Source organism: Idiotropiscis lumnitzeri, chromosome 5 (genome assembly GCF_059441095.1).
Source record: "Idiotropiscis lumnitzeri isolate Australia: NSW breed Sydney's pygmy pipehorse chromosome 5, RoL_Ilum_1.0, whole genome shotgun sequence".
Taxonomy (NCBI): domain Eukaryota; kingdom Metazoa; phylum Chordata; class Actinopteri; order Syngnathiformes; family Syngnathidae; genus Idiotropiscis; species Idiotropiscis lumnitzeri.
This window is the reverse complement of record NC_142395.1, coordinates 18,182,687-18,210,088: the sequence shown is the minus strand read 5'-3', so window position 1 is coordinate 18,210,088 and position 27,402 is coordinate 18,182,687. Positions and strand designations below refer to the sequence as shown.

Here is a 27,402-nt window from a genome sequence, read left to right as displayed (position 1 = left end):
CACACATTCATGAGGAACAAGAAGGAACAAACCGATGTAAAAAGCACTATTTAGATTTGTGAAATATTGAGAGGCTTTTATGACCTTGTGCGGTTTCGATTCCATTTGAATGAAAGCCATTGTTTGCAGTCTGCGAAATGACGTCGGCGATCTGTGACAATTGATCACTGATTGTCTGTTAGCTAGTGAATCAACGTGTGAAATTAAAGTACACTACGAGTTACACAAAATCAAAGCCCCTGCAAGGACAATGTCATTTTATAGTAAATTAAGCTCAGCAGAATGTCTGTTTTTTACTTAGATTTGTTCCTGCTTGAATTTGAGTGTGATGGGCATTGTTCTGGACAATTTTATTTCATCAAACCCTAATTGTGGATGGTATGAGAAACAATGATGGACGCACGCACGCCCCTTCTGAGGTGTTTTGTTAACCTGGCCACCCCAAATTTCTGTCTCCGCAGAGCGAGTGAGAGAGGCAGAAGTAATCATCCCTGCATGTCTTTATCTCATCTCTCCATCACTTCATCTCTCGTGGCCAAGATTATTGCACTACTGCGCTTAATGAAAGCCAGTTTAGGCTAGGCGGCTGAGCGAAGCCTCCACTAAGAGGTCTTTATCTCGACGTGTGATGCGACCTATTGATGAACAAAACGGGGGAAAAAAAATGCTAATGCTCTCCTGCCGAGGCCTGATAATCGGGAACAAAACACAACTCGATATTTGCATATGTGTTATAGTTTGTACTTTTCATTAACATGATTGCCTACATTGTTTGGAAACGCAATCTGTCCCTGCATGCCCCCACCCCTCGCCCTAAATTTGTTCACTGACTGGTAACACATCAGGTTGCTGCTCACCTGGTTTGTGTCTAAGCTTATCAGGATGACATTAACTGTCCTTGGGTACAAAATGTGCCTATTTATTTTGAACTTGAAAACTGATAGTTCTTTCGCATATCTGTTATTGCTAGATCGCAAGGCCACACTGAAACACTTGAGATTATAAACCTCAAGCTGACAAATAGGCAACATGGAGGAATTCAATATTGAAGCAACAGAACTAGTCTTTTCTTAGGATAAATGCCACAGATAAATGTTATGATTGAAAATGTGCTAACATCACTCAAAAGTTTGGAAAAACTTGCTAGTACTGCGGATGAGAGATTGTGTCCAAACCTTTGCCTGCAGTTTTTACTCGCCGTTCATGTGATGTGGGGATTTAGGGTTCACAATGTTCTCAATGAATCCAGTATTGTACCGATAACCCGAAAGAAACAAACGACAGTGAAAAATAGTTTGTGTCAAAAATACGGCGATATCTTGACTAAGACGTGTCCCAACTTATACGTTTTCGAGTCAAATTTTGCTTTGTGTTGCAAGTACATTTCTTTTCGAATGAAGAATAATTTAATTAGAACATGAAGCAATTTGTGGACTCATTGAAAATTAAAACTAGACCCCTATGCCCATGAATACTTCTTATGATTAGATTTATTATTGCAATTTTTTGTTGTATAGTGTAGTTGTGTTGCATGCGTTGTATGCCTCTATTTTATTAAGTTTAATACTGATTCACATTGTCATTAGTGATGCAATTTTATGGCTAATGAGCCGGATATGCTTGTATAACAGATGATGTTACACAAGCTACGTTCTCGGGTTGTTGAAAAAAAATGCCTCACGTCTCATGATCGAGAGACAAGACAGGCATACAATCGGTCTTGGCACTCAAAGGTGTGCCCATTCACATCCTTTTGCGAACTGTAGCAACCAAGCTCGGTGCTAACGGGTAACGGGCAGCCTTTAAATTGCGTCCCCCTCCCTCTAAAAATTGGGCCAAGGTGGTGGTGGCGCGTCGCAGCCCATATGGCTCCTCCATTTTTCATCTTTCTGCTCTTTAGAAATTCTGTATATTGGCTGCGGTGCAATGCAGTGCATTCCTAGAGGGTAATTTATACGTGGACGTGTCTGCTGAATCGCCACGGGAATTCCCAGAGTACAGGGCTTTCCAAAAAAAGGGGTGTGTGTTAATCAAGGTGGAAAAAAATTAGGTGCGTTTCATGGATTTTACTCTGTATCAATTTTGACTCACCTTTTTTACACACCCCCACGCACACGCACACCTCCACATACACACCTATATATATATATATATATATATATATATATATATATATATAATCTATTTATTTATTTATTTATACATTTATATATTACGGTGCGATTTTTCTTTATTGAAAGCGCAACATGTGGGATGCCGGAATGGATTTATGGCATTTTACTTCAATGAATGTTGAGTACAGCCATGGTCACAGATTTAATTAAGACCATAAATTAAGATTAGCGCTATATTTGTTCGCAAAAACATGAATGAGATATTTTAGCACTTCTATTATCCTTAGTGGCGAGCATATTCGCTTGTACCATGAACAAAGGACATGCTTTATTTCTGCCGTTTGAATGTTTGAAGCACATGAGAATAATGCCTTGCTTGCAGGTGAAATGAGCAGTTTTGCGGTTGGGAGGAGGGCGGGATGTGGAGGACCACCGTACAATGCAAATAATTGATTTGAAATCAAAATGTGGATCGCTATCATGGTTATTCACCCTCACACCGGGTATATGTTGAAAGTCTCTGCAGCATGCTGTGTCAATTGTCAAATAGCACCACAGAGGAAATCACACACTCATCCAGATGGTGCTGACACCATTTTAGAAAAACACTGCATTTAAACTGTGAGTCAGGCTGGGGGGGCGGTGACGGCGGGTCCCTGCTGCCAATATTCAACAACCATTTTGCAGTAAGAGGCCAATGAACTCTACTAACATGTTGCTCGGACAACAAAGGTGCATCTATTAAGATACGGATGCTAGATGGTGATGTAATGATGGAGCAGTTTGTCGGCTCTCTGCCAGTGGGAGGCCGAATTGATTTGCACAAGCTGAACCAATCCTAACACTGGCAACACCACCAGCACTGATGCCAGCGCAGTGTGAAAGGGGTAACAGGCACCCTAGTTCTCTCCAGTGCCCTTAGGGAAGAAAAAATTCTAGCCAACAATGTTAATTAATAAATATATCTGTACGGGTCTGATGTGACACTTTTGTAGTGTTAATTGTACATTGTCGTTCAAATTATTATGCATACGTACACGAACATTTGAATTGTTTATCTAATAAATCACTGACAAGGTTGCCAATTAGTCCCAGCTAATCTTAATTAAAATAGAACATCTCCAACATAATTTTCCACATTGTTAAGCAAGACAGATTTTATGCATCACGGGGGGGAAAAATTATTTTGCTGATGGAGAAACCAAATTGTTCAATTCTTTGCAAAAGGAGTGAAAATATTTTTACAGTTAAATAATTTCTCAGTGACTGATTTTGTTCCGATAAAAGTACATTAAGGAAAGTTTCAGCCATGCATTTTTTTTTAATTTAGAAAGCATTTGTTAATGAGCATTTAGCAGGTGTTTGAAGCTGCTGCTGTGTCTGAAGACATGAACAATCATGAATCTCTTGATTCAGGAATTTCAGCCACTCCTGATCACAAGGAGAACGGCTTAGAAATACAAGATGACAAATGTTCAAATGGTTTTATTCAATCATGAATGCCAAGCTACTACGAATGGTCCAGATGGACGGAATTCCGAAACAGCTGATAGATGGTCACCGTGGTTAAGTTTTGAACTGAGCTATTCTTGCCGCGGTATCCAAAGAAGAACCTAGTGCAAAAAATATTAGTGAAGCGCTACGATGAGTACAAAGGGAGAAAAAGGGCTGCAAATATTTTCCTGAAGTTGCCCTGCCACCTCTCGACAACTCGATGTGAGAAAAGAGGACGAGAGAGCCAAATAATACCGCAAGCGTGCAGAAATGTTAGATTTTATGTGAAAGTTGTGATCTGCAAAAAGGTGGAAAAATAGAAACGACTGATTAGGCAGATTGTGTTCATTTGGTTCTTGCAATTGATCCATTTCAGTCTGTTTACTAAAAGATAATGCATAATGGTTGGCTAACAGCGGAATGATGGAAAAAAAATTAAATGCAACCGATGAAAGAAAATGAAAATAAACTCAGGAAAGAAGTACAATTAGCCCCGGTGAACCCAGCGCTGTTTGGAATTTACCAAACAACTGAAGCTGTACTTTCACGCTATTCTCTCTCCCTCTTTTTTTATTTTTTTGAAGCGGTGCTGGTGTTTTTTAATTACTTGCATAACTTGTAATTCTTTGTAGCTTCAGGGGCAATTATCTTTATCAGCAAAGTAAAAACCTGCATTGCAACCTGGTTGGCTGCGCAGCTACTTTGGCTTCCAGTCAAAAGTAAATTGACTAAACGTCACAGTAGTCCTCGGATTGTCACGGCAACATCGCTTCTGGGTCACTTCACAAACTGCAGTGGTGTGATCATACATTAGTGCTCAGAGGGAAATGGGGAAAATATGTTTATGTTGTGAACTAAGATATCAAGTGTGCTCAAAAAATAAATAAAATAGAGACACTCAATTTAAAGTTGAAAACAAAGCATTGCGTGACCGCAGCCAATAGGACAGATCATCAAACAGATTGTGTCTTTGCTGTATTATCACAAACTGTAGCTCAAGCATTTAAATTTGAATAATGATATAAATATTGTAAATAAAGACTCGAGACTGCAACTGTGATCAGTTTTTCAGCATTTGCGAGTAAAAATGTCATTATGGTTGCATTTTGATACGCCCATAAACACCGGCTCTGTAACGGACATTGTTTTTAAAAGGAGTTTTATGTGCAATGCTAGAAATGATGAAGTGTGACAAAATTGTTTCGAAAAAGCCAACTGACTTCGTAGCTAATTGGTTGCGAAACATACTTTTCAAACAACCAATACTTGCACCCAAACCTTACTTTGAAAAAAAAAGAAAAAAACCAAACATGATTATAGTTTCTGAAAGGTATGCGAGTAAAAATAGCCGTGGTTTCCACCCGATATCTTTTATTTAGTTTTATCTTGCCTCCATTCCCTCTCTTCATTCTAGCTGTGGGATCAAATGGTTGTCGGTGACATCTCAACTCGAAAGGGCGAACAAGATGCTAATGACAAACCCAGGTGGGAAGATGGGGAGGGTGGCTTGGGGAAAACACGAAACAAGAGGTTATTTGGACAGGCTGAGTCAAATCCCATCCTGAAAGTGTCCTTTCATAGGAGCCTATCAGCTCTGTACAGGTAACCGGAATAAAATAAAATAAAAAACTCAGCAAAACGTTATCATATTCGTGTCAGACGATTGGAGGAATGTTTTCTCCTTTCAACAGATGTGCACGCACCCTAACAAGAAGAGGCAACTAAGCTTTCTATAACAGAATGGAAAATGGCAATTTTAAGAGCTCAGTTTAGGAAGCGTTGCAGGTACTTCAGTAAAAATAGACCATGTGTGTGTTCGGTGATAATAGGAGACTATTAATACGAGATGACACCTTTTTGGTCACAACCCAAATATAAGAGTTCAAAGTGACAACTTAACATTTAGTTTTCAATTTATGAGTTTTCATGCAAGATTTACAAAGAATTTGATTTGAAGTTTTGACCAGCCCCGTGAGAGACTATTTATACTTTTTTTGTCTGCAAAGTGGGAGTCGGGATGCACATGGCATGGCATGACAATGCCTCGCACAGGGAGGCTGTGGGCAATTCACAGGCTGCATGTAGCCAAGCAATGCTCCGACAATAAAGTCTTTACAGTGCCACCAAAACCAATGAAGGTTATCAAACCTTTCATCTTTTATGTATGAGCTTCCTGGCTGTCCTACTGCCGGAGGAGGAGGCGAGACACTGGTCCCACCTCACGGGGACCTCGATGCAATCTGAATTATTCATTCTCCAATGAAGGGGATATCTCTTAAAGGCACAGACGTGTCTCCATTACGTCCTTGCTGTCAAATTAAAGGCAATGTGTGGTGAGAGCCCGAAGCTAAATTCCGTGTCATCCATATGTTTGGACTACAGTTATATACATTGAATTTGATCGATAGCAGTCAATTGGCTCAGTGGGAGAGTGCTCATCTCCCAACCCATTGGATGGGGGTTTTTTCACAACTGGATGAACCAAAGATTTTCCTCAACTAAATCAAAACAAAACAAAGGTAATTGTTTTCGGCAATAAAGAAAAGATGATTGCTGTTCGAAAACACCAGGGGAGTAGTGATGGGAAAATGAAGCTTCAAATTTGCTTCTTGAACCTGCTGCTGTATTTTTGAGTCCTCTAGATGGCACTCTTGGTTTAAATAAAAGTTTAAAAAAAATGGCAATTCATTGTGCGTGGAACAGAGAGTGCCACCTAGAGGAGTCCAAAAATACTACAACTGGTTCATGAAGCAAAATTGAAGCTTCATTTGCCCATCACTACTGGAGAAACTGTCTTTTGAAACCAAAAAGTCTGAAATCTCGGCGTGCTGATTTACAGACCTGACTTTCATCAATCAAATTAATCACTAAAACAGCCTTTTACCAGCTGAAAAACATATCCAGACTGAAGGGTTGCGTGCTCCAAGCAGACCAGGAGAAACTTGTCCATGCTTTTATCTTCAGTAGACTTGATTATTGAAACTCCCGCAAAAGAGCATAAAACAGCTGCAGCTCATTCAGAGTGATCCAGCTCGGGTTCTGACTACAGCAAATAGATCAGAACATATCATTCCAGTCATAACGGCTTTAGACTAGCTCTCAATCAGCTGTAGAATAGTTTTTCAGATTCTACTACTGGTGTATATATCATTGAATGTTTTGGGTCCTGAATACAACCAAGAAATGCTGATTGACTACAAACCCAGTTGGGCTCTGAGGTCTGTAGACTCAGCTCAGAGTTCCAAGTAAACATGGTGAAGCTGCATTTAGCTGTTACGCTTCACACTAATGGAATAAGCTAACAGTAGTGAAGTCAGACGCAAGCGTAAATGTTTTTAAATCCAGGTTAAAAGCTTTGGGTTTTTTTCCTTCAAACAATTTGATTTTTTTTTTTTTAGATATTTGAGTAAACCATTTTATTTCTTTACTCTACTTATAATGCTTTTTAAATTTTTTTACTTTTTAAATGTTGTTGACATACATTTGAGTAATTTTTTTAAGCTACTTCTATTTTCTTTGCTTTGAATGTTGTTTACTGCTGTGTTTGTAAATGCTGGTAGGTGTTGCCTTGTGTCTGAAATGTGCTATATAATTAAAACTACCTTGCACCAGTGGCAGCTTCAAGCCAGATGGTGTGGTGTACAACTTTTGCACCCAGTATTAAACCTGCAACACACTCAGGCAAATAGGAAGCGTATCGTGTGTGTATGTCTCTGCGTGTGTAGTAACACCTTATTGAAGCAATTTTGCATTTCAAGGCTGAGGAAGTTTCCCCCCCACTTGAAGTACTGAAGAGCTGTCAGGGAACCTTCTTTTGGCGCTCATAGATCCTTGACCATGAAAAAGAGAGATAGGGAATGATAAAGTATTTCTAGTGCGCTATACTGTAAAGGTGCATATGGTGCAAATATCTTGGTGGTGAAAAACTGTATCGTGTAAGACTGGCAAAAATGATTGTCCGTTTCTCAATTTGCATCAGACCAAAAATCTGAATTCTAATAAGTGAACAATGACTACGTGTCAAGGCAAGTGGTCATTTACTTAGTCAGCTTGAAAAGTGGCGACGTCGAAAAAGGCGTAGATGTGCTGTTACTGCATGCTTGTCATGTCTCTGGGGAAAGACACAGGGCTGAAAAGTAAGAGTAGCTTTACCGTAAGTGATGAAGGATTTTTTTCCCCCGCTTTTGTAGCTGAAGGTTTTTGCACAAAAAGATATGAATAGTAAAGCCTGCATCCTTATCCTCTCATTAGTCTTTTCACTCCAATGCCTGAGCAACAACATTTTCGGAATAGTTGATGAGACCAAACATCTGCTGTATACTCTGATCATTAAAGAAATAAGCAGGCAGAGGCAATGCTGCCAGTGAATGGATCATAAGATCGGAGGACTATTTGGAACAAAGACTTACGGCGAAGACGGCAGACTACAGTCATATTCCCGTTTTCTTTTTCTTTTTTTCTTTTTATTTTTTTCTTTCTCTAGATTTAAGAAGCAGACTCCATGCCATTGACAGTTGTTTATCCCACAGGGAATTAGACATATTTCAAAACTGAAGCATTTGAAGTCGGAGTTACAAAGCGCAATTGAATGCTTGTTTAACACTTCTCTGGAGACAATTATCCGCAAATTTCCCCCACCTCACTTGATTTTTTTTTTTTTTTTTACTGTGGCTGCAAAGAGCTGATTGAGCCGGCACCTGCAACATTCTCGTCTGTGGTTCATTTAAAAGTTAAACTGTTCACTTGACAATGCAAAATGATTGAGAGTAGTTAATGTAACTCTGAAACTGCACCTCAGGAGATCAGCTGCGGATGTGCAGCAACGAGCGATACCAAAATAAATCCAGTTAAAAATGAACGCGGAAAGCTCATCTCTTATATTAATCAAAGACAAAAACAAATGATTTTTCCGCTATAATTTTAGTTAGCTTAAGTTAGATTTACATACGTAAGACGTGGCTTCAGATAGTTTTTGTTTCTTTGAACGCATTTTCGTTTTCATTTGATTTTTGTCGACGAAAATGCTTTAATCACTTCCATCTGTGCGACTGCTGTCTTTTGTGGGATCTTACACGCAAGCAAGTAAATTTTGTCCGTTGCTGTTTTTAATTTTTAATTTCTACAAAGTCATTATGCTTGCTGAGATTTGTTTAATTCTGGCCACGCATCGACACAACATCGAGCTAGAAAAATGTAGAACCATGGCGTACTTGGTTGAACTGCAATATTTTAGCAACAGAAATACAGCAGCCCCACTCCTTCCCTTTGCCTCAAAAATAACTTGTCCCATCTCTCCCTAGCTGGGTTTTGAGTGTGCTAGCTGCTCAGTGAAATACGCTGGCATCCTGCTGGGATAGAGAGGGCATATACCTCAAGAAAGGTTCCAAAGCTTGTGCCGCCAAGTTGGGTGGTTGCGGCAATAGTAAAAATGCCACCGGTTCCACGTCCGCCCCCGACAGTGAAATGAAAGGAAAATCTGCCAATGTTAAAAAAAAAAAAAAAAAAGTTTACACCCGCGAAACAACACCCCTCATCGACCTCCCAAAAATTAGCTGGCATCAAAAGACCAACTCTACTCCGAAGTATCAACTGTGCTTTACACGCCCCTGGAGCATAGTGACAATTTTGTGCATTACCATTTAAATTATTCGCAAAAACTAAATTTCTCAATTTGTGTTAAAATTGGTGCTGTCATTTTTTTCAACCAATTAATCACCCCCCAAGAAATTCCATGATTAATTACGATTAATCACATTTTTCAACTACAATTTTTTGGGGAAGCTTGTAACATATACTTACTTGAATAATATCTTGGAATAAATACAAAATCACCACATATGAAGTATATTTAATTGAAAGACTGCTCTAATAGCTTTCTTTGATTCTTGAATACAATCTAAACTGAGACATCTTTCGAGTCATTTTTCTTCTAAACATTTCTCCGAACTGCCCACAAGCACCAACACTCTTGCAGTGTTAGTTTGCAAGGCTCAGCAGGGTGTTTTGTTCTGAGATGATGCGCTAAAGATTTACAGCTCATATGGTGGAATATTTGCAAAGTATGCAAATCTTTTTTGAAGTAAATCAAACTGAGTTAACTGAATTAAAATATTGAACTCAGTAAAAAAAATATATATATATTTTTTAATTAATTATTTAATTTTTACATGTTGCACATTGCCTTTCATATAGAAGCGGGAAAAAACAAAACAAATCCAAGGGCAGGTTTTGTGATCGCCGTCTTATTTTGACACTGGGGCTTTGACGGTTGATGCCAAACACCAACATTTGATGATAACATATAAATATGACATGTTCACATGTGTGGGGCATGTCATGTATCGTCTTTGACGGGACTACAACTTATAAGATGATCTCTGCAAAAGAAGCACCTCTGAGTGACCTTTGCTTGTATTATCTCGCTGCGTGTCTTCTCCCTGTATGGCCTGTCCTTATCGCATCTCCCGCTGCTGCTCTGCATGCTGCAGCACCTGTTTTCACCACCATTCAGCTCAATCCTCTTTCTAACATTCTGGACTGGAAAATGATGCTTAGCTCTCGGAGCGATCAACAATGTGGCTATTATGAGTACATGATTGAAGAGCCTGCCCATCAACATGATTGCATGATGATTAGCTCATTTGGAGATTGCTTGCTTTATTCCAACGTGGTAGTTTAAAGTTCTCAGGGGATGAGAGCTGGTTTCCCAGCCTTATCCCGCCATTGCATTTTTAATGTCTGCAGAGCGGGGCTAATTGAGATAAATCGCTATGTAAAGCAACTCTGAGGATGGTTAGTGAACCCGCTGGTTGGTTCTGACCAGTCAGAGTGGGTTTGAGGAGGGGAATGATATCAAGGTGTTTTCAAGCAATGCGCACATAGGAAGCAGATTTTTTTTCACCGAATTGATTGCCTCAAAACTCTATTGGGCTCGCTCACCACTACAACACGATCTGAAAATTACACAAAGAACCGTTCACAGTTCGTTTGAAGCAGATGAGGAGTAACTAGATTTGTGACCTCTAAAACATGGATAGGTTTATTGCATAATAGTGTTACAAACGCGGATGGTGGCTTAATTGGACAAGTGGCTGCTGTGAGAGATAACCCATGCGATGCAGAGACTGCACCGTGTTATGCAGGCGAGTGAGCCAGCCTATTGAGTTGGGGACTTTGAATGACATGCAGGATGGTATAATATTAAAGCTTTGAGTGGGTTGATTTTTGTGCACAAAACAGTCTTGCACTTAACGTTGGTTTGCCATCAAGCAGTTTGTGCCTTCTTTGAATGGGGAATTTTCATGCGAGGGCCCTTTTCACAAGGACAACTAACATTTACTTCAAAGCCTTTTTATTTTAGGAGAGGATCTCTTCCAGTACTTTGAATGCATTTATAGTATTAAAATATATTATGATACTCTCCTCGACATTGGGTGAATTAAAATACGGACATTTGCACATTTTTTTTTCTCCATGAATCTGTTAAGGTGGTGTGTGGTCATATCTGGTCTTCGTAGGGATTTGTGGGGTATTAAAAAAAAGATAAAATGTAATTCTATCTGAGCTACAACATTTCTCACAATTTATTTATTTATTTATTAATTTATTTTTTTACTTATTTATTTATTTCTACAAAGTCCGATTAGGTCAATAAATAAAAAAATTTAATTTCATTTTGATTGATTTTTTTTTTTTTATATACACACAATATAAACGTAAAAAGATAAAGAAAAAAGCAGTATTAAGTGACAGTTTATGTTCAAAGGTAGTAAGAGAGTGGGAGGAAATAAAACAACTTAACTTTTATGTACCTCTGAACATCAGTATACAAAGATTTTAACCTCCGAAGAGAAGAAAATGAAGTCGGTTTCTTCAAGCAGTATCTTCTATTCCCTCGGCTTGGTTTTTCATCAAGGATCTGCATGGTTGTTCTTTTTCGCGAGCGAAACTCTCTTGCAGACGCCTGTCCCTAATTTCTCTGAGCATCCTCCTTATTTGCAGTGATCAAACAGTGCTGAGTCTGAAGTTGATAAAGAGTTGACAAGATCGTCTGATGCCACCCTCTCGAGATCTTACCTAATTATATCTGTGACACGCAACATGACACCAATTACACGGCAGATAGTACTTTGTTTTTTTTTTCATGTTTACTTACAGGTTATTTACTTGGAAAGGGAAGGATCTTCACCTGAATCATCAATGTTTTATCAATTCAGATGGATGAATTTTTCATTAGCCCAAGAGATTCTTCAAATGTGAGCCAAGGCAACTTTGGGGAGGCATGCTGAGAGCTTGACAGTGGTTCTAGACTTCTTTATATGCACTCCTTCACGCGCTGCTCTCTGTCTCTTTTGTTTTTGCATGAACAATGTTAACTTTCTTTGCCAGTCTAAAAGCCTTGTTCAACAGTTCTTGCCATTCTGCTGGATATTGCACGGACGTAAACTCCATTATTCAGTTGTTGTTTGGCTCTGCAGCAAACATCTGCACTGCTGTAGTCACCACTGCATGCCAACTGTGGTTGGCTTTTTTTTTTTTTTTTCTAAACGGTCATTGCGCCTTTCTACCTTACAGGATTTTAAATCCACATTTACAATGCAGCTTCATTCACAAAGTTTTGCAATGCTGGTGCCATATGCTACCCTCCTTTTATATCACGCTCAGTATTGTATATCTTTAGTTCCAGTGTCAGCCCTGTTCTTCAGCCCAAACTTTTAACTCTTTCTTGCAGTGGCCCCATGAGCATCTGAAAACAGGCTAGCTCCTCAGGGACTATCTGCTGTGGACTAGATGCATAGCTGACACACTGGCCAGCTATATGTGTGTACATTCCTCAAATAAGAGAAGAAAGACCAAATGACAGAAATGGTTTGGCGTGGAGGCTGTTCACCTCTGGCACAGCAGAGATGCCAGAGCGAATGCTCTGAATGATCTGCAAAAATCTAGTTCACTGGCCCATGCTCATCAACAAATCTGTCATCTAAAAATAGACCTGAAAAGCAGAAGTTTTCCAATGTATCACCACACCACAACACATTGTGTGTATTCACACTTCAATTTCCAGCACTTCTGCGTTGTCTGTCTTCTTTTCTGCACTTTGGTCACCCTATCAAACATTTAACACCATTGGTTCCCCCAAGCAGCTGTGTAATAAGTTGTTGGTGCCCACATGCAGAGAGCTTTTTCAGTTTGCAGTTCTCACAGTGCACCGTTTAATTAGGAAATGCCGGTTGAGGTTAATAAATGTCAAGATGAGATTGGGAAGATTGGTTTCAAAGGACTTAATTTTTGAATAGTAAACTCAGGGCGGGGCGGTGTGCCATTCATGTGAATACAAAAAAGAGCTTCAGTCGTAGAGTCTAGTCATAAAACCTTGGACAAAAGACCGAGACAAAAGTACATGCGCAGAATATTTAATATATAATATTTAATTTATATGATATGACAGTTTCTCCACCTATGACTCAGTAAAGTGGCTGGGCAAAGATCTGCCACTTTCAAGTAACTGCACCACTTTCTCAAACACAAATGGTAAGCAGAGCTGCATTGAGTTTCGTTGGACTCATGAGTTAGCATGAGCTAACTGTGATAGCTTCCGGTAAGCGGCGCTTGGGCTATTGAACTGTTCAGAGTGTGTGTTCATTGAGTGCATAATGTGTCTCTTTTATTGTTGTATTGCACTGGAGAGGGGAGCTCTCTAATCTCGTTGCACACTTGAGTACAATGACAATAAAGGGATTTCTGATTTCTGAAAAGATGTTTTCTGCCATGATGATTTTTGTGTTTGTGTGTCGTTAATGGAGTATGACCGAGTTGCTAAAGTCAAGAGTTTCAAGTCAAGCTGCTTAAGAGTCAGTCCTGGCCTTCTGCTTGCCTTGGTGCGACTCATGCATATTAATTTATTTATTTTTTTGTGGGGAGAAGCGATGATGCAAGAAGTCTCCACAAACATAAATGGCTCTTCTCAGGTCTCGGCTGCACTGCACCGTGCAAAAGTCTTCAGTTGCAGCACTCAAAAGTCAAAGTATCACTGTATGACTTTTTAATTTGGTTTTTGACCATGAGCAACCCTTAACGGCAAAGCTATCCCCCCACTCTCCCCAAAAAAGGCCGCAAGGGGTCCTTTGGGGTAATTATTGTACCACAAGGGAGTGAGAGAAAAGCTCATTCCATCATGTGGAAGAGTTACTGGGCAAACTAGACCAGCTTCGGTTTTCCAGCGGATATTTCAAGGCAAGCCTGAGGCAGCCCCAAACTTACAAATTATCATAAAGTATAGTTCTGAGCATGCTCTAAAATGTAGAGTGGATTGCTTCACAGGAGAGAAGCCAGTCGTTATCGACTTTCGGATACATTTGAATGCACAAATTAGCTCTTTATTTTGGGTCTGTCGGAATATTTAGAACTATAATTTGAAATCTATTTTGTTACTGAGAACCTAATATTGGAGGATTGTAATGTTTCTACTTTTACATTCATTAATCAACGTTGACTAAGTAAATGCTTATAGTGGTTCTTTTGAAACATTTACGACGTGTCACCGTTACAACTTTAACAGGAAAATTGTTTCTGATTAAACTGGTCATCCTAAAAATTACCTTCCACCACTGACTCCATTTTTTTTTTCATCATAATACATAATACACCCGAAAAAAAGATTGTTTTGCAAGATCCTACAACCCGTCAGTATTGTGTGCAGTTTAGGTTCAACCTCTGTAAACGGAAACAAAGAAGTCTGCAGGATGCAGTATTAGCCGTGAGACATTTACTTGTCAGATGTTCTATGGAAAAAATGAACCTCGCCAAAGTTCCCCCAGCTTACTTTGTGCCCACAGCAAATAATCAGTAATGGTTTTATTTGGCTCTGACACTTTTCAATGGGCTCTTCCTTTTTGCTCAGACAGAAGCTAACTACCTCAACGGCATTGTGCAAAGCCTTTCGGAACAGTTTAAGAAGCCATCAGTGAGACTTAGCCAAGCTGTGGGTGATAATTTGAAACTTGCAACTCTTATATTGTCTGTTAGGTGAATCTATCCGCCGTCACTGTTTTCTTCTGAGGCTGAATTTGTTTTCGTTTCGGCCATGAGACTCGCATCTCTCTACAGTCGAGACTGTGTGGGTGTGCTGCTTAGCTTTTGCTTGGATCTCATGATCAAGATTATTAGAGGTTGGTCAAGGTCTTATTACCAGAAGTTCCTTTTATAATTTAATGGCTAACTCCACTTTAAGACTTTAGAGAGAGACACTTTGATTTTGGGTGTACATAAAAGACAGATGTTTAAATTAAAAAGAGAGGTGTTTCTTTCAGTCAGTATTAGTGTGCACGCAACATATTCCGCAGATAACATATTCTGCTGTTACACAAGCTGCCTCATGCTCACCCATGACACTTTTGTTTTTAATAAAGACATCAAGTACAAGGGGGCACTGAATAGGTTAAAATAAAGTGCTACCTGAAATAGATGAACTTTGGGGTTGTTACTGAGTTACAAGGTCCAAAGAAATTTGAGCGAGGAGCGATAGTTTTTCTTTTCCTTTCCTTCTTTCTTTCTTTCTTTATTTATTTGGGGGGGGGCAGGAGGATAGACGACATTGTTTCCCTTTTTTTACTGTAACTATTTAAATAAATAAATACTGTACATGTATTTTTCAAACAGACCTCACCAAGTTGTTCTTGTCTATCCACACTATTACAATCGTATTCCTTTGTTTCATGTACAAGGTCACGATTTGTCTACATTTTCCTTCTTCAGATGTCGGAAGAGCCGTTCAAGCCCCGGCACACATCACAGAGAAAGTCATGCAGCTATTCAGAAGAAAAAGTGAATTTACCTTTTTGGCCTCCATCCAACAGAAGTCCTCAACATCGGGTGTCATATTCTCCATCCATGAGTCAGAACACAGGTAATCCATCTGTAATCCTCTTCATTTTGTCTCCAGCTCCTTTCTGGCACAACTTTACTGCAAAGGATTAGACTTGTTTCTTTGTAATAAGATGAATTCTCATGCTCTAGTTGTTTGCAGGTGGCTGCGGTAGAGGTGTACTTAAGACTGTTGTTAAAGATCACTTTATTCTGGTGTCATTTTATATCAGTAGTTGATAGGAGGAAATTGAGTGGACGGGATACTGCAGGACTCGCTTGGGGACGCTCAGGCAGAGAGATAAGCGTTTGTGTATTGTGTCTGTAAGAGTCAAAATTCTAAGCATGCTGATAATGCTTATCACAGGATGTTGCATAAACGGGCATGCAGTCGAGGAAATGGCCTTGCACCTGAACTTGTACAAGTACATGCGCTCAGATCAGCCTCACAATGCTAATCTCCTGTAAGTCCTGCCACACACCGAGCGACTCGGACCAACCCAAATACATTTTTGGGGTGTTTACGGGTTTCTGCCGCTCATTATGAGTGGATGACCACTGACCTCTCGACTTACTGCGCTTCAAAATACAAATTGCTGGTCTATGCCGTCGAGACATGTAATAGCCAATCAAAACTGCCATGTTCGATCACAAACAAAATGGTTGAAGGTATGAGGTGCGATCTAGCTGGTTGCTGCCAAGCTTTCAATGGACATTCTGCTGCTCCTTCTAATATATGTGACATAGCCACTGGAGAGTAGTGATAGGCCGGAGCCGATTTTTTGCATCCGCCTTTATTTTTAACTTTCAAGGCCGATATAATGAAAGCTGGTTTATTTTGGCTCGCTGCAACACACTTCTCTCTCGCTCTCTCTGCTGGTCTGGTGGGCCTGCCTGCAGAAACAGATTGGCCCGCCCACAAGACGATTTCATTGGTTCCTTGTGCAGCCAATCAGCAGTAAGCCGCCTGTTTGCTTTTTTTCCTCGAGTCACACGCACTATGGGAGTGGACCCGCTACAGAGGACGGTAAAGCGACAGACTTTGCCCAAATTTGAATAAATGTCAGTCTACTACAACAAAATAGACTATTTTCCAAGATCTTAAAAAAGCTTCAACATGTTGTTAATGACTGAAATCGTTTAAATATTGCTCAAAGGCATTTAAACTAAGTCAAGTTTTGGAGTTTTTATTTTTCAAAATTTTGACACCGTTTAACTCCTTTTTTTCTAAAAATGAATATCGGCTTCAAATATCGGTTATCGGCCTCCATGACTACTAATAATCGGTATCGGCCCTGAAAAAAGCATATTGGTCTATCACTACTAGAGTGCAGTAGAATGTGTTTTTGTATGATAACATATATACACAATTACTCCATCAGTAGAGTACACACAAGGGTATACTGTACAGTAAACTATCAATCAATCAATCAATCAAATTTTATTTATAGAGCACTTTTCATACATAAAATGCAGCTCAAAGTGCTGTACAATAAAAACATCCAAATTACAACAAAAAACTAAAACCCATTCCACCCATTCAACATAAACACAAGACACATCCACATACACGCCTGAACTCGCATACACACAGAACACTCGCATTCACACAACTTAATAAACCATCTTAGTAGAAAGACAGAAAGACATGGCAAGGCACAGAGAAACCATATGAGAAAATGTACCCAGGGTAGGTCATCCGCGCTGAGAGGGATGGCGGCCCACGGCCACAGGGAGCTCCGCCAACACACAGACCCCTGGCCCAGACTGACCGGGGTAGACCCTACACATAGTGCAGAGGGCCCCAGTCCGCCGGGCCTAAGGAGCCTCCGGGATGAAGCCCCCTGTGAGAAGGCCAGCCACACCTCCCAGCGCGGAGGCCCCCCTTGAGGAAACACTGGAGCTAAAATATATAAAAGAAAATGATAATGCTAAAAGAAAAAGAAGCTAAAAATTAAAAGACAATAATATAAAAAGACGGAGCTAAAATATATAAGAAAAATTATGATACTAAAAGACATAGAAGAAGCTAAAAATTAAAAGACAATAATATAAAACGACGGAGCTAAAATATATTAGACAAATGATGATACTAAAAGACAAAGAAGCTAAAAAAAAAAATTAAAGACAATGATAATAGATAAAATGACAGTCCTGAATTAAAAGACTAAGATAAATTATTTAAAAGCCAAACTAAAAAGGTGAGTCTTGAGCCTCCTTTTAAAAATATCAACAGTCTCTGCGGACCTGATGTCCTCCGGCAGGCTATTCCATAGACGAGGACCAGAGTGGCTGAATGTACATTAAACTATCGCAGCGTTTCAATAAGTCATTCTTTGCAGAGGATAAATATATCCGTCTACATGCATCGCTACACGCAGTTTTCAAATATCAGTTGTTTAAATGCTCATTAGCCCATATTTAGCATTAGGCTAAACAAACAAACTTTCCTAAGGCAAAGCTATGTGGTTGTTGAAATACAAATTTTTAATTAAATTCAGAGTTAACGTCAAGTGGCGGTGGCAATAAACAGCTTGAAGCCTCAACTGCTGCATGCTGTGAGTTGAGTTGAGTTCACTGCCACCATACAGCGCTGCTCGAGCTGGCGTTAGCACAAAGATGAGGAAAGTCAATCCTGAGGGCTGCACTGAAACTCACCGTCAACAAAACCTTGATTCAGTGGATGCTTCTGAAAGTGATAAAGCTTTACTTCTACATGTTCTTGAAGTTTTCATCTGTGGTGGTATTAGTAGACCTTCCGCCGTGTGGTTTGTCAAGAAGAGATCCTGTTCTGAGAAACGAGCCGTGAATGACAAGAATTGTAAAACACGGTGGAGCAATGTGATGGCCATAAAGCTTTTCAGAGTGGTGCTGAACAACAGACAGGGACAGAAAAACGATTTTGCCGGGAGGCAATTTTTCAACGCTGTTCCAATGTCAGTTGGCGAGCCATGGGCAAGGAAATGTATCCTTACAAAATCAACAAAGCCAAATCTTTGAAATGCTGATGGCCTCAAGCCTGCTTAAATGACATCTGATACCAAATTGCAAAAAAGCAGCAGAGAGTAACTTGTGGGACACCCTGTATGTGCTGCGGCCAAAGTTGTAAGGAAGTCTCTGACTGGTTGTTTCGTTTGAGTTTGGCTGTAAGACGTCTGTGAGTAGCAACAATGAGTTCGCACGCAGGTCCCTGAGAAACTGTACAAACTGCACAAGTTGTTTTAAAGGGCAGGCTAAATTGATTTCCTCTTTCTCAAGGTGCAAAGCAAATGTTTTCTGTTCTGTTTAAAAAAAAAATACAACTCACACAGTGAATGTGAACATTCGTCATAGTGTGTAATGTCTTTGTTAATGCTAGGAGTCAAGAAAGGGAAAACGACAAACCCAGGAAGATTAAATTAAAGAGCCACGAGGGAAACAAAACTGTCTGCGAGTGGTGAAGGCAAAATAACCACTGTTGCTTTTTTTTCAGTCATGCTATTAATTGCGATGAGTACCGATAAAGGTGAATGCATCAATTGAGTGATATTATTTTTCCCCATCTCCGTTCTTGATCTGACATGGGGTCAGTTAAACAGTAATGACCAAACATTTAACTATCCTGACTTTACGAAGTCGCGTGCTGGTTTACACATATAATCTACAATTGCAATTTCAGTCAGTTAAAAACTCCATTGCATCCCTACGTCATTCTGAAAAAATATGTACTTGTAATCCCACCTCACCCATAAGTGTGTTCTTTTTTTTTTGTACTCATTTTGACTCATATTAAAATCAACCTGTCAAAACAGCAAAAATCACAAAGCACAAATCTTGTATAGTTGTAGACAATTAGACATATCGTGATCATTACGTCATTTGGATATGAGCTAATTCGAGGTAGATTATTGGAACATGCTACTCATGTAAACAAGGACTTGGTCAGGAAATAGTCTTGAAAACAAATTATATTAAAAACTATAATAATGACAGACTGGTGGACTTCCGGTTGCCGCATAACATTCACTTTCTTCACACGGTTAAAGATGCACTGTGCAGAATTTGGAGTTTCTAATCACTGCTGCCACCTGTGGCCGAAAAATGAAATTGCACACTCCTCTCTTCGCGTGCACGTTGCACGTTCTCGTACAAACACGACTGATAGACTCGGGCACAGAGGCTGGAATCGTCGTAAAAAGTGACGATTGGGGAAAAAAAAAAATTCTGTGCTCGGTATGATACGGCCACGAATGCTCTTGGCATAATGACGTTTACATTCCGCTAGCATGCTGTAGCAACAATGTGCTATCGTTTCAGAGAAAAACAGGGCGACATTTAGCCTGAATGGAAAGCTGCGGAATGGAACATCTTTTATACATAACATTATATTTTTCAATTTTATCCATTGTTGGCGTTCCTTTCACGCTAAATTTAGCCATTCTTTTCACTTTCACCCTCGGTTTGAATTGAAGAGTCGGTGAGCTTGAGGTAACTGCTAATTGAAAATAACACAACACGTTTATTTCTCAATGACAATGTCATCATTTCTTACTTTTGGAGTCGAGCTGAAGTCCGATTTCAGTTCTCACCACCACTCAAATTCCTGAGAGACAACGACGATAAGGTGCATGATGTCACATGCGGTGAAAGCGTGCGGGAAATTCAAACCTGATTCCAGTCTGAAAATTATTTTCCTTGCAAAAATACTCATTGTGAACATCTTAATTAATCTGCAATTTATGTAATGTGCGAGCCATGAATGATCAAATGAAAAAGACTTTGGGGCAAAATCCTGCTGAGTGCAATTTTAAACAAAACTGGAAGTGTTGCCAAGCCAGGCAGCAGCAGGCTGGGAGTGTTTTGAGAAAAGCCGTTGTTGTGAGTCAGACTTCCATGCTGCAAGTGGGCCGTAATTACAGTCAGGGAGATGGACAGAACCTCCAATGGCTCGATGCTGACTTGTGTTCCTCTGTGAACCTGCGAATCACTCTGAAGGCCCTATTAGGGCCTGAGTCGCTGCCTATTCTTTTCCATTATAACGCAAACCTCCCATACTGTCAAACAGACAGCTAGCTCGATCATATGGACCGTTCCATAATTCCCTCTGCCGCCTTGTTCATCATTTTTCTCACAGTACAGGCCAAGCATCTTCTGTTCCCTCCCACCACCTCCTCTGCCAGCTCAACAACAAGGAAACAGCAATTTTCACTCATCCGTCACCCTGCTCATCCTCAAAGTGAAAACAGCATTTGAATGCAAGCATTTCTCAGTCCCCGCTGTAAAATCATAAGGCCCTTTCAACACTTCTTTGTGCTGCCGTTTGGGCCTGAATACTACAAACAGAAAGCATTTCTGTCCAGCCAGCACTTCTCCTCAGTAGACTCAGTAACACTTATCGTCGCTTAGTTGCAATAGCTCTGTGATAAACTCAAAGCGCTGTTTCGCCACTGCTCTATCCTTGTGAGTACTCAAAAAAACAAAAGATGCACCGTGTGCAGCTCTGCCGAATTGCTCTACTCTTGTCATTCTTAAGGTCTATGAGCCTCTCCTGCTCATCAGTTTGCATATATTGCAAATGTGGGATGAGCAGAGACAGAGAGACACTTCAGGGAAAGTTACCGTAGTCGCGCTGGCTGCTCAGTTGCCTAAAATGGCAGCGGGAGTTGGGTGGTACTTTATTTTAGCTTTTAACAACGTGCTGAAGTTGTCCTCATCCAGAAATGCACCAAGTCCTTGTCTTCTGTATGCTAGATAAACAGCTGGACACGTTCTCCACCAAACACGAGAGTCATTATCAGTCTGCCTCGCCGTCTCGTTGCCGCGCAGCCCCTCAGATGGGATGCCGACACAATGCCGGTGTGAGCAAGTCACTCATCAACAAACGATGTGCGGTCACGGTGTTACATCAAAACTAAAACTATCACCCCAAATCAACTGAATAGCATAAGAGTGTAGGCCCAGCAAAATTACGCCTCCCAGCCTACCATACAATACCTTAGTTTACATGCATGCACACTAAAACAGACGATAGCATGGCTAGCGTGGCTAGCTGTTTTTAAAAAGGCAGCAGGAGCAAAACTGAGTTTGGTTGGATTTCATTGAACTATTTAACAATGTACTCACATTATTATGAATCAGTCATCATCCACAAATCCATCAAAATCGTCTTCTGTATCAGAAATAAACAGCTGGGCAAGTTCTCCCACAAACACGCCAGGTTCCCTCTCGTCATTGTCAGATTCCCCGTGTCGCTGCTGCGTGCGGCTCCTCATGATGCCGGTTTTTGCGAAAGCCCTAACAACAGAGCTAGCAGACACGTTTGCCCATATAGGGGGATTGGGGGCTGCTTTGCACTGGGGGCGTGCCTTTGCGTTGTCATTCACGCCCATCTCCCCTCTCACGTCCGCCTGCTGTCGTTAGCCACGCCCGCCTTCTCTCTATATGAGCAGTGTGCAGGCAGTTAATGTTCGCAGTCCGCCCAGCGGTGCACTTGGTGTACTTGGTCCACATAATGGGCGCTCCGCCTCAAAAGTCGCCCTGGCTTTTCTGGACGAGTTTCAGGACTTTAAAGTGCGCCTTCTGGCTGCGAAAATACGGTAGTTGTGTATTACGCTCGCTGGTGACCAACTCGTGGCCTCACAGTCTTCCGGTGGAGGGGTTGTCTAATACGTCACTGCATCGCTTGGTGTTGTCTTAGTGTGTGGGTCCATTTAACAGGGACGCTTAAGGGAACGTTAACCTTTAATTAAACACATACCGCAATGTGATTGTGGCTCACGGAATGATTGCGACCACAGATTTCAGCACATAATGCATCTGAAAGCTGAGGGATGTCTTGTTTTTCGATATTTTGAAGACTGATTTAATGAACTGCACTTGGCAATTTTTGTGTTCAATGACATTTGGTAGACAATGCTCTTTTGTGTGGTGTGTCAAATTTATATGTTTTTTTTTCCCCACATTATATCGAGCCAGTGCTGCATAGAGTGGTAAAAAGAAACCTATCAATTGTTCACCGTTTTCTCTGGTGTTTTGTTCTCAGGTCTAGAACAGCTCCACAGTTCTCAACATTGATACCTGACGTTTGTGTTTATCCTGTAGCTCAGATGTCGGTTTTCTTTTTGTTTCAAAGCTCATTGTTCCTTTTTTTTTTTTTTTTTTTGAAAGCATTTGACGAGATCACTGTCAACGGGAAGCGCCCCTCAGACCTACGTAATTGAAGTCGCTGCTCACAGGACTAGCTCCAAATCTCCTTCATCCCGCCTCTGTTGGGAAAATCTTGGTCTGTCAGTGGTGCTGGGCAGGTTCACTTGTCATTTAAGAGTACTTAGTCTCTTTCAATTCATAAAAAAAATTCCAGGACAAGTGAGAATGTTTCAGAGATGATCGACGGCACTTGAGAGCGGGTGCGGAAATGATGAATGCATTTGCATCGCTTACTGCAATTTAACAGCTAATGGGTAAATAACCTGTACACAGGTTCATTTCTTTAGATTTTTCTGCAAAAAAAGTTCTTATTATATACCATATGTCAAGATAAAAAACAAAAAAAAAAAAACCCCGATATGAACACATACTAAGATGCGGCCTGGTTTTTAAGGCCTCGGTAATTGACAACAGTCTACATTGGATGGCCGTTGGATGTCTGGTGCTCCACTTTGCGGCATACGGTATCATTGCAAACTGAAAATGTATATCACTTTCTCTTCATCACATTGAACTAATCAATATATCTGTGTTAGAGTTAGTGTTGAAAGATGCACCTATCAGTCGTCATAGCAGGGTGCAATGAGAATATCTGCCTGGTCCAGAAATTTCCATCAAGTATTTTCTCCCTGTGACGTGATCTAAAGAGCAGTTGTCAGAGAATCACACGTCTGTGCTTTCTCCCTATTGCATTTTGTGGTTTGGAGTCTCTCTTTCCATTGACAAGTCCCAAAGTGTTGACGCCTCCCTTCTAAATGGATAATTGGCTGTCATCTGCCCTCCATAAAGCAGATGTGTGACACCAGGGTTGAAGGGAAAGGGCATTGATGATATACAGCCCTCCCTGCAATCACAGGCAGCCAAACTTTTCCCTGAGAAATGAAGCACATCTATTTTGATGAAGACCACTTCAATGCAACCTGTTGGTCAGTCCCATGCTTGTGTAAATTCAGAGAGTTATGTCATGATGGGCATCCGGCGTCACGCTTCTGAGCATTTATCGAAATAATTCCATAGGAGATCAGTCTCGGTCCAGCCATCAGCGCCGTTAACCTACAGATTGTCTGTGGCTTGGGATGTAACGATTCACTCAAGCCCCGATTCAATTCGATTTTCGATTTTCAGTCCCTTGATATCGATTTGATTCGATTTTTTTCATGCTTGTCTCGGAGCACTTGTGTGGTGCTGCCGCCATCCTCAGAAGCAATTTGCATTGATTTGTAAAAGTTTAGTGTATTTTAAATGGAAGCAAAAACTATACACGATGCCGAGTTGCACTAATTCAGCAAAATGACCTATAAATACTAACAGAAATACTTTCCTTGGGCTATTTTTTTATGTAGATGGGAATGAAACCATATAAATAAATTTGACTTTGTCCTGTGCCAAAGTAAACTAAAACAAGCACTTTAATTGAATTTTAATTTTGTTTAAATTAACCTTAATACAAACTATTTTCTTTTGCTTGTCTAGTATGCATAATATAACCTACAGATGCGGTATGTTGTGTGTTGTTTTTTTTTGTTTTTTACTAATACATTTTTTAAGCAGTTAAAATTGATTTTCGATGACTCTTTACATCCCTACCCGTGGATATTCAGCCACTCTAGGTCGATGACAAATCTTCAAGTTCAAGGTTCACTAGAGAGAAAAAGAAGAGGAAAGCGCTAGCGTCAAGACCCGAAATTGGGGGATGTCAATGTTGGGACAGACAGAAAAAGCTAGGGAGTTGCTTGACATGATGATTAAGAGAAAAGTAGATATTCTGGGAACCAGGTGGCGTGGCATTAAGGCCAAGAATTTAGGAGTAGGGTTCAAATTGTTTTTCCATGGTGTCGATGGGGAGAGAAATAGAGTTGGGGTTATCGTAAATGAACCGTTAGTTAACAATGTCCTGGAGGTGAAAAGACGAGTGATAAGGCTGAAAGTTTAAGAATGAAGCAAAATAAAACAAAAATGGATGGCCCAAGCCAGAGTTTGCAGCAATCATTTCAATGATTTTAACTTGGAAAAATGAAATGTTTTGGAATAAAATGGCTTACCATGATCAAGCCGCCGCCCTTTGGAGCGATGGCTTTTTTCCACCTTCGGTTGTGGCGCTGCTCGCCCGGTTCAGCTACTGGACAAAATAATTTCTTTGATATGTTTGTGCATTGATTTGCAAGTTTGATACGAAAACATAGTCATTGTCGATAAAATACACATTTTTTAAAAAAAAAAAGCGCTTACTTAGTCTCTACATGGTGTTTACTTCACCTCATTTAAAAGGTTTGCAGTCCTGGCTCTTTACTTTCGACACTGTAGCTTTTCCGCCCCAACTTATTTTTTTTTCACAATACAACAATAATACGTTGCCATAGCAACAACATCCTGAAGATATCGTACCGTGAGATGTAGGGTTCTTTTTTTGACATTTTCAGAACTTGAAGTGGGCATACATCGCAATTGATTGCAATTTCCGGACATCATAAGCAACGTAGTTGAGCATTTCAGACTGTAATAATTGTCTCCATTCCTTTCACTGATGTCACAACATGATATGGTACTGAAGACGCATGCCAGTTTATTTTTCCTGAGAAAAAAATGACATAAAAGTGAATTTTTTTGTGTACAAAATGGGTAACTGTGTATGTGTTTAGAATTTACTACTAGTCAAGAATTAAATGATTAAAAATCTGATTATCTCGGAGGTAAACAAGCATAGATTTGAGATTCGTTCGTTTAATTTTTTACGTTTCAAAAAAGTAACATCAACCTTGGATTTCTTTGCTATCACAGAATCCAAAATGGGCTAAACATAGAAATGTTTAAGTGCATTGCGGATGCTTATTTCCTCAAGTAAAAAGCAGGTTGTGTATATGTTATCCATAAAAAAAAGACAGCAGTTAAAATCTAGAATGACTCTCTGTTTGTATTTAGTGCAATGCAGAGACACTTAAACAGATTTTCTTTTTCATTGTGTGTCAGGCCTTGTTTATTACAGCTTGCCAGTAGATTATTCCCCCTCATTAAATATTCTCTATTACAACAGCTCCCACTAAATGTTCTATAAAACAAATGCCGGCTGTGAAGTGGAGTTAATGGCTTTGGTGATTATTTCATGAGTCGAATCAAGATAAAGGTGTGTCTGCCCACTCAGCGAATCCGGTGAAGCCTCTCAAAACTTTGACAAGGCTTCTATCACCTGAGGAGCCGATGCTGGAGAGCTTTTATTATCGCTTTAGTCTTCACTCAATGCAAATGAATCTTCTGGAGTTGACAAGTATCATTGATGGAGACGAGCTGTCAGGTCAGCGGCCACACTGTGATATATTCATTTCATTTCAGAGTGATGACACGGCGCTTGATGACTGGTGCTGGAGCTGGCCTGCTGTGACTTTATTTACATCCCTTTTTATCTGTGATGCTCAGACACACACGTTGGTGCTGTTGGAACACTATCACTGCGGCATGCAGTGGAAATGCAACTTCTTCTTATACATAAAGCACTTCTTTGTGACACTTAATTTATTTTGTTTTGATCGACTATAAATGCAGCGTTCATGTGGTATAATTATGATCTGGCCCGAGTGGGTGGCTGATGGGCCATCATTCGATGTGTCACAAAGGTTGAGCTTTGTAATTATACATGATTGGCTAGGCTTCCTCCCATTTATTTTCCCATTGAATTGATTGATCACACAGTATATTTCTAAAGTACGTTTGATTTTTTTTTTTCTGTATTTAATGTACACTCAGATCTTGAAAGCAAACCTCAACCTTTGAAATTTGAATTTATTCATTTCTACTCAACGGTTCACACCAAACTAATTTCAAGATCATCTGTCGGTAAGATGATCGTGTTTTATATGTGATTAATTGCGTTGTCTGCATTGGGTATGGTTGACTTCTTCTCAGTTTGATTTAATTTTCCAAACAGGGAAATGCATCAGTCTACTACAGCATTGCCCACATTGATATTCTGTGGGATGGGTACGCTCTCCCTCTTCATTAATATGCATTATACTCTTGAGCTTTTGGTATTGAATGGGCTTGATTCCAACACTATTGTGTGTGGGTTTTTGTGTGCGCCAGTATATTCGAATTGGCAAGGAGGTTGCTAGCTTTGGGAAATGTTTTTCACGTTACCAATCATTTGACAGTGGTTCCGTCGTTAACATGTCCGTTTTGTGCCAAAGTTTCCACTGTTCAGGTCATCTGCTGCCACGGGGAGGCTAAAATGCCACGACGAGTTGCCTGCAGCTTTGAAGCTGTTGCTGCTGCTGCTGCGGCTGGCTGCCTCCTAATTCAGCATGGCTGATGAGGCTCCACACAATGTTAGAATACAGGTCAAGTGCCTGAAGTTATAGAAGAAAAAAAAACTGATAGTCGCTAAAAGGGAGGGGAAAATTATTTTTTTTCAGTGATTTTCTTTTTTTGATATGCGTGTAGTTTGACTCAATGCTACTGTTTGGGCAGGAAATCATAAGAGCTGAGTGGAAAATAGTGTGGTTGTAGTTTACTCTGGTAAAGTACTAGTCGCATTGAAATTTGCCACAGGTGTCTTCAGATTTCAGTCGTCTATATTAAGGTGCGCTGTACATTTTAGTATAGTTGAAAATGCATTTTTAGCGTCCCCCTCTCTGCCTCCTTTTAAAACCCGTTTGAAACTGATTTTTATTCTTTAGCTTTTGACTCAACATGAGACTATTGCTGTTCTGCGGTTCTTCAGGTAGCTACCGTATATGTGTTTATGTGTTTTAATTTG

General features: G+C 40.2%; 1 protein-coding gene across 1 annotated transcript in view; it reads left to right on the top strand.

Annotated features, from left to right (window-relative positions):
- LOC148337121 (protein kinase C-binding protein NELL1-like) overlaps positions 1–27,402 on the top strand; it is a 140,141-nt gene that overhangs the window by 3,640 nt on the left and 109,099 nt on the right. The window contains exon 3 of the mRNA XM_088296939.1: positions 15,363–15,513. Coding sequence (XP_088153065.1) covers positions 15,363–15,513 — 151 coding nt within the window. The remainder of the gene's footprint in view (positions 1–15,362; positions 15,514–27,402) is intronic.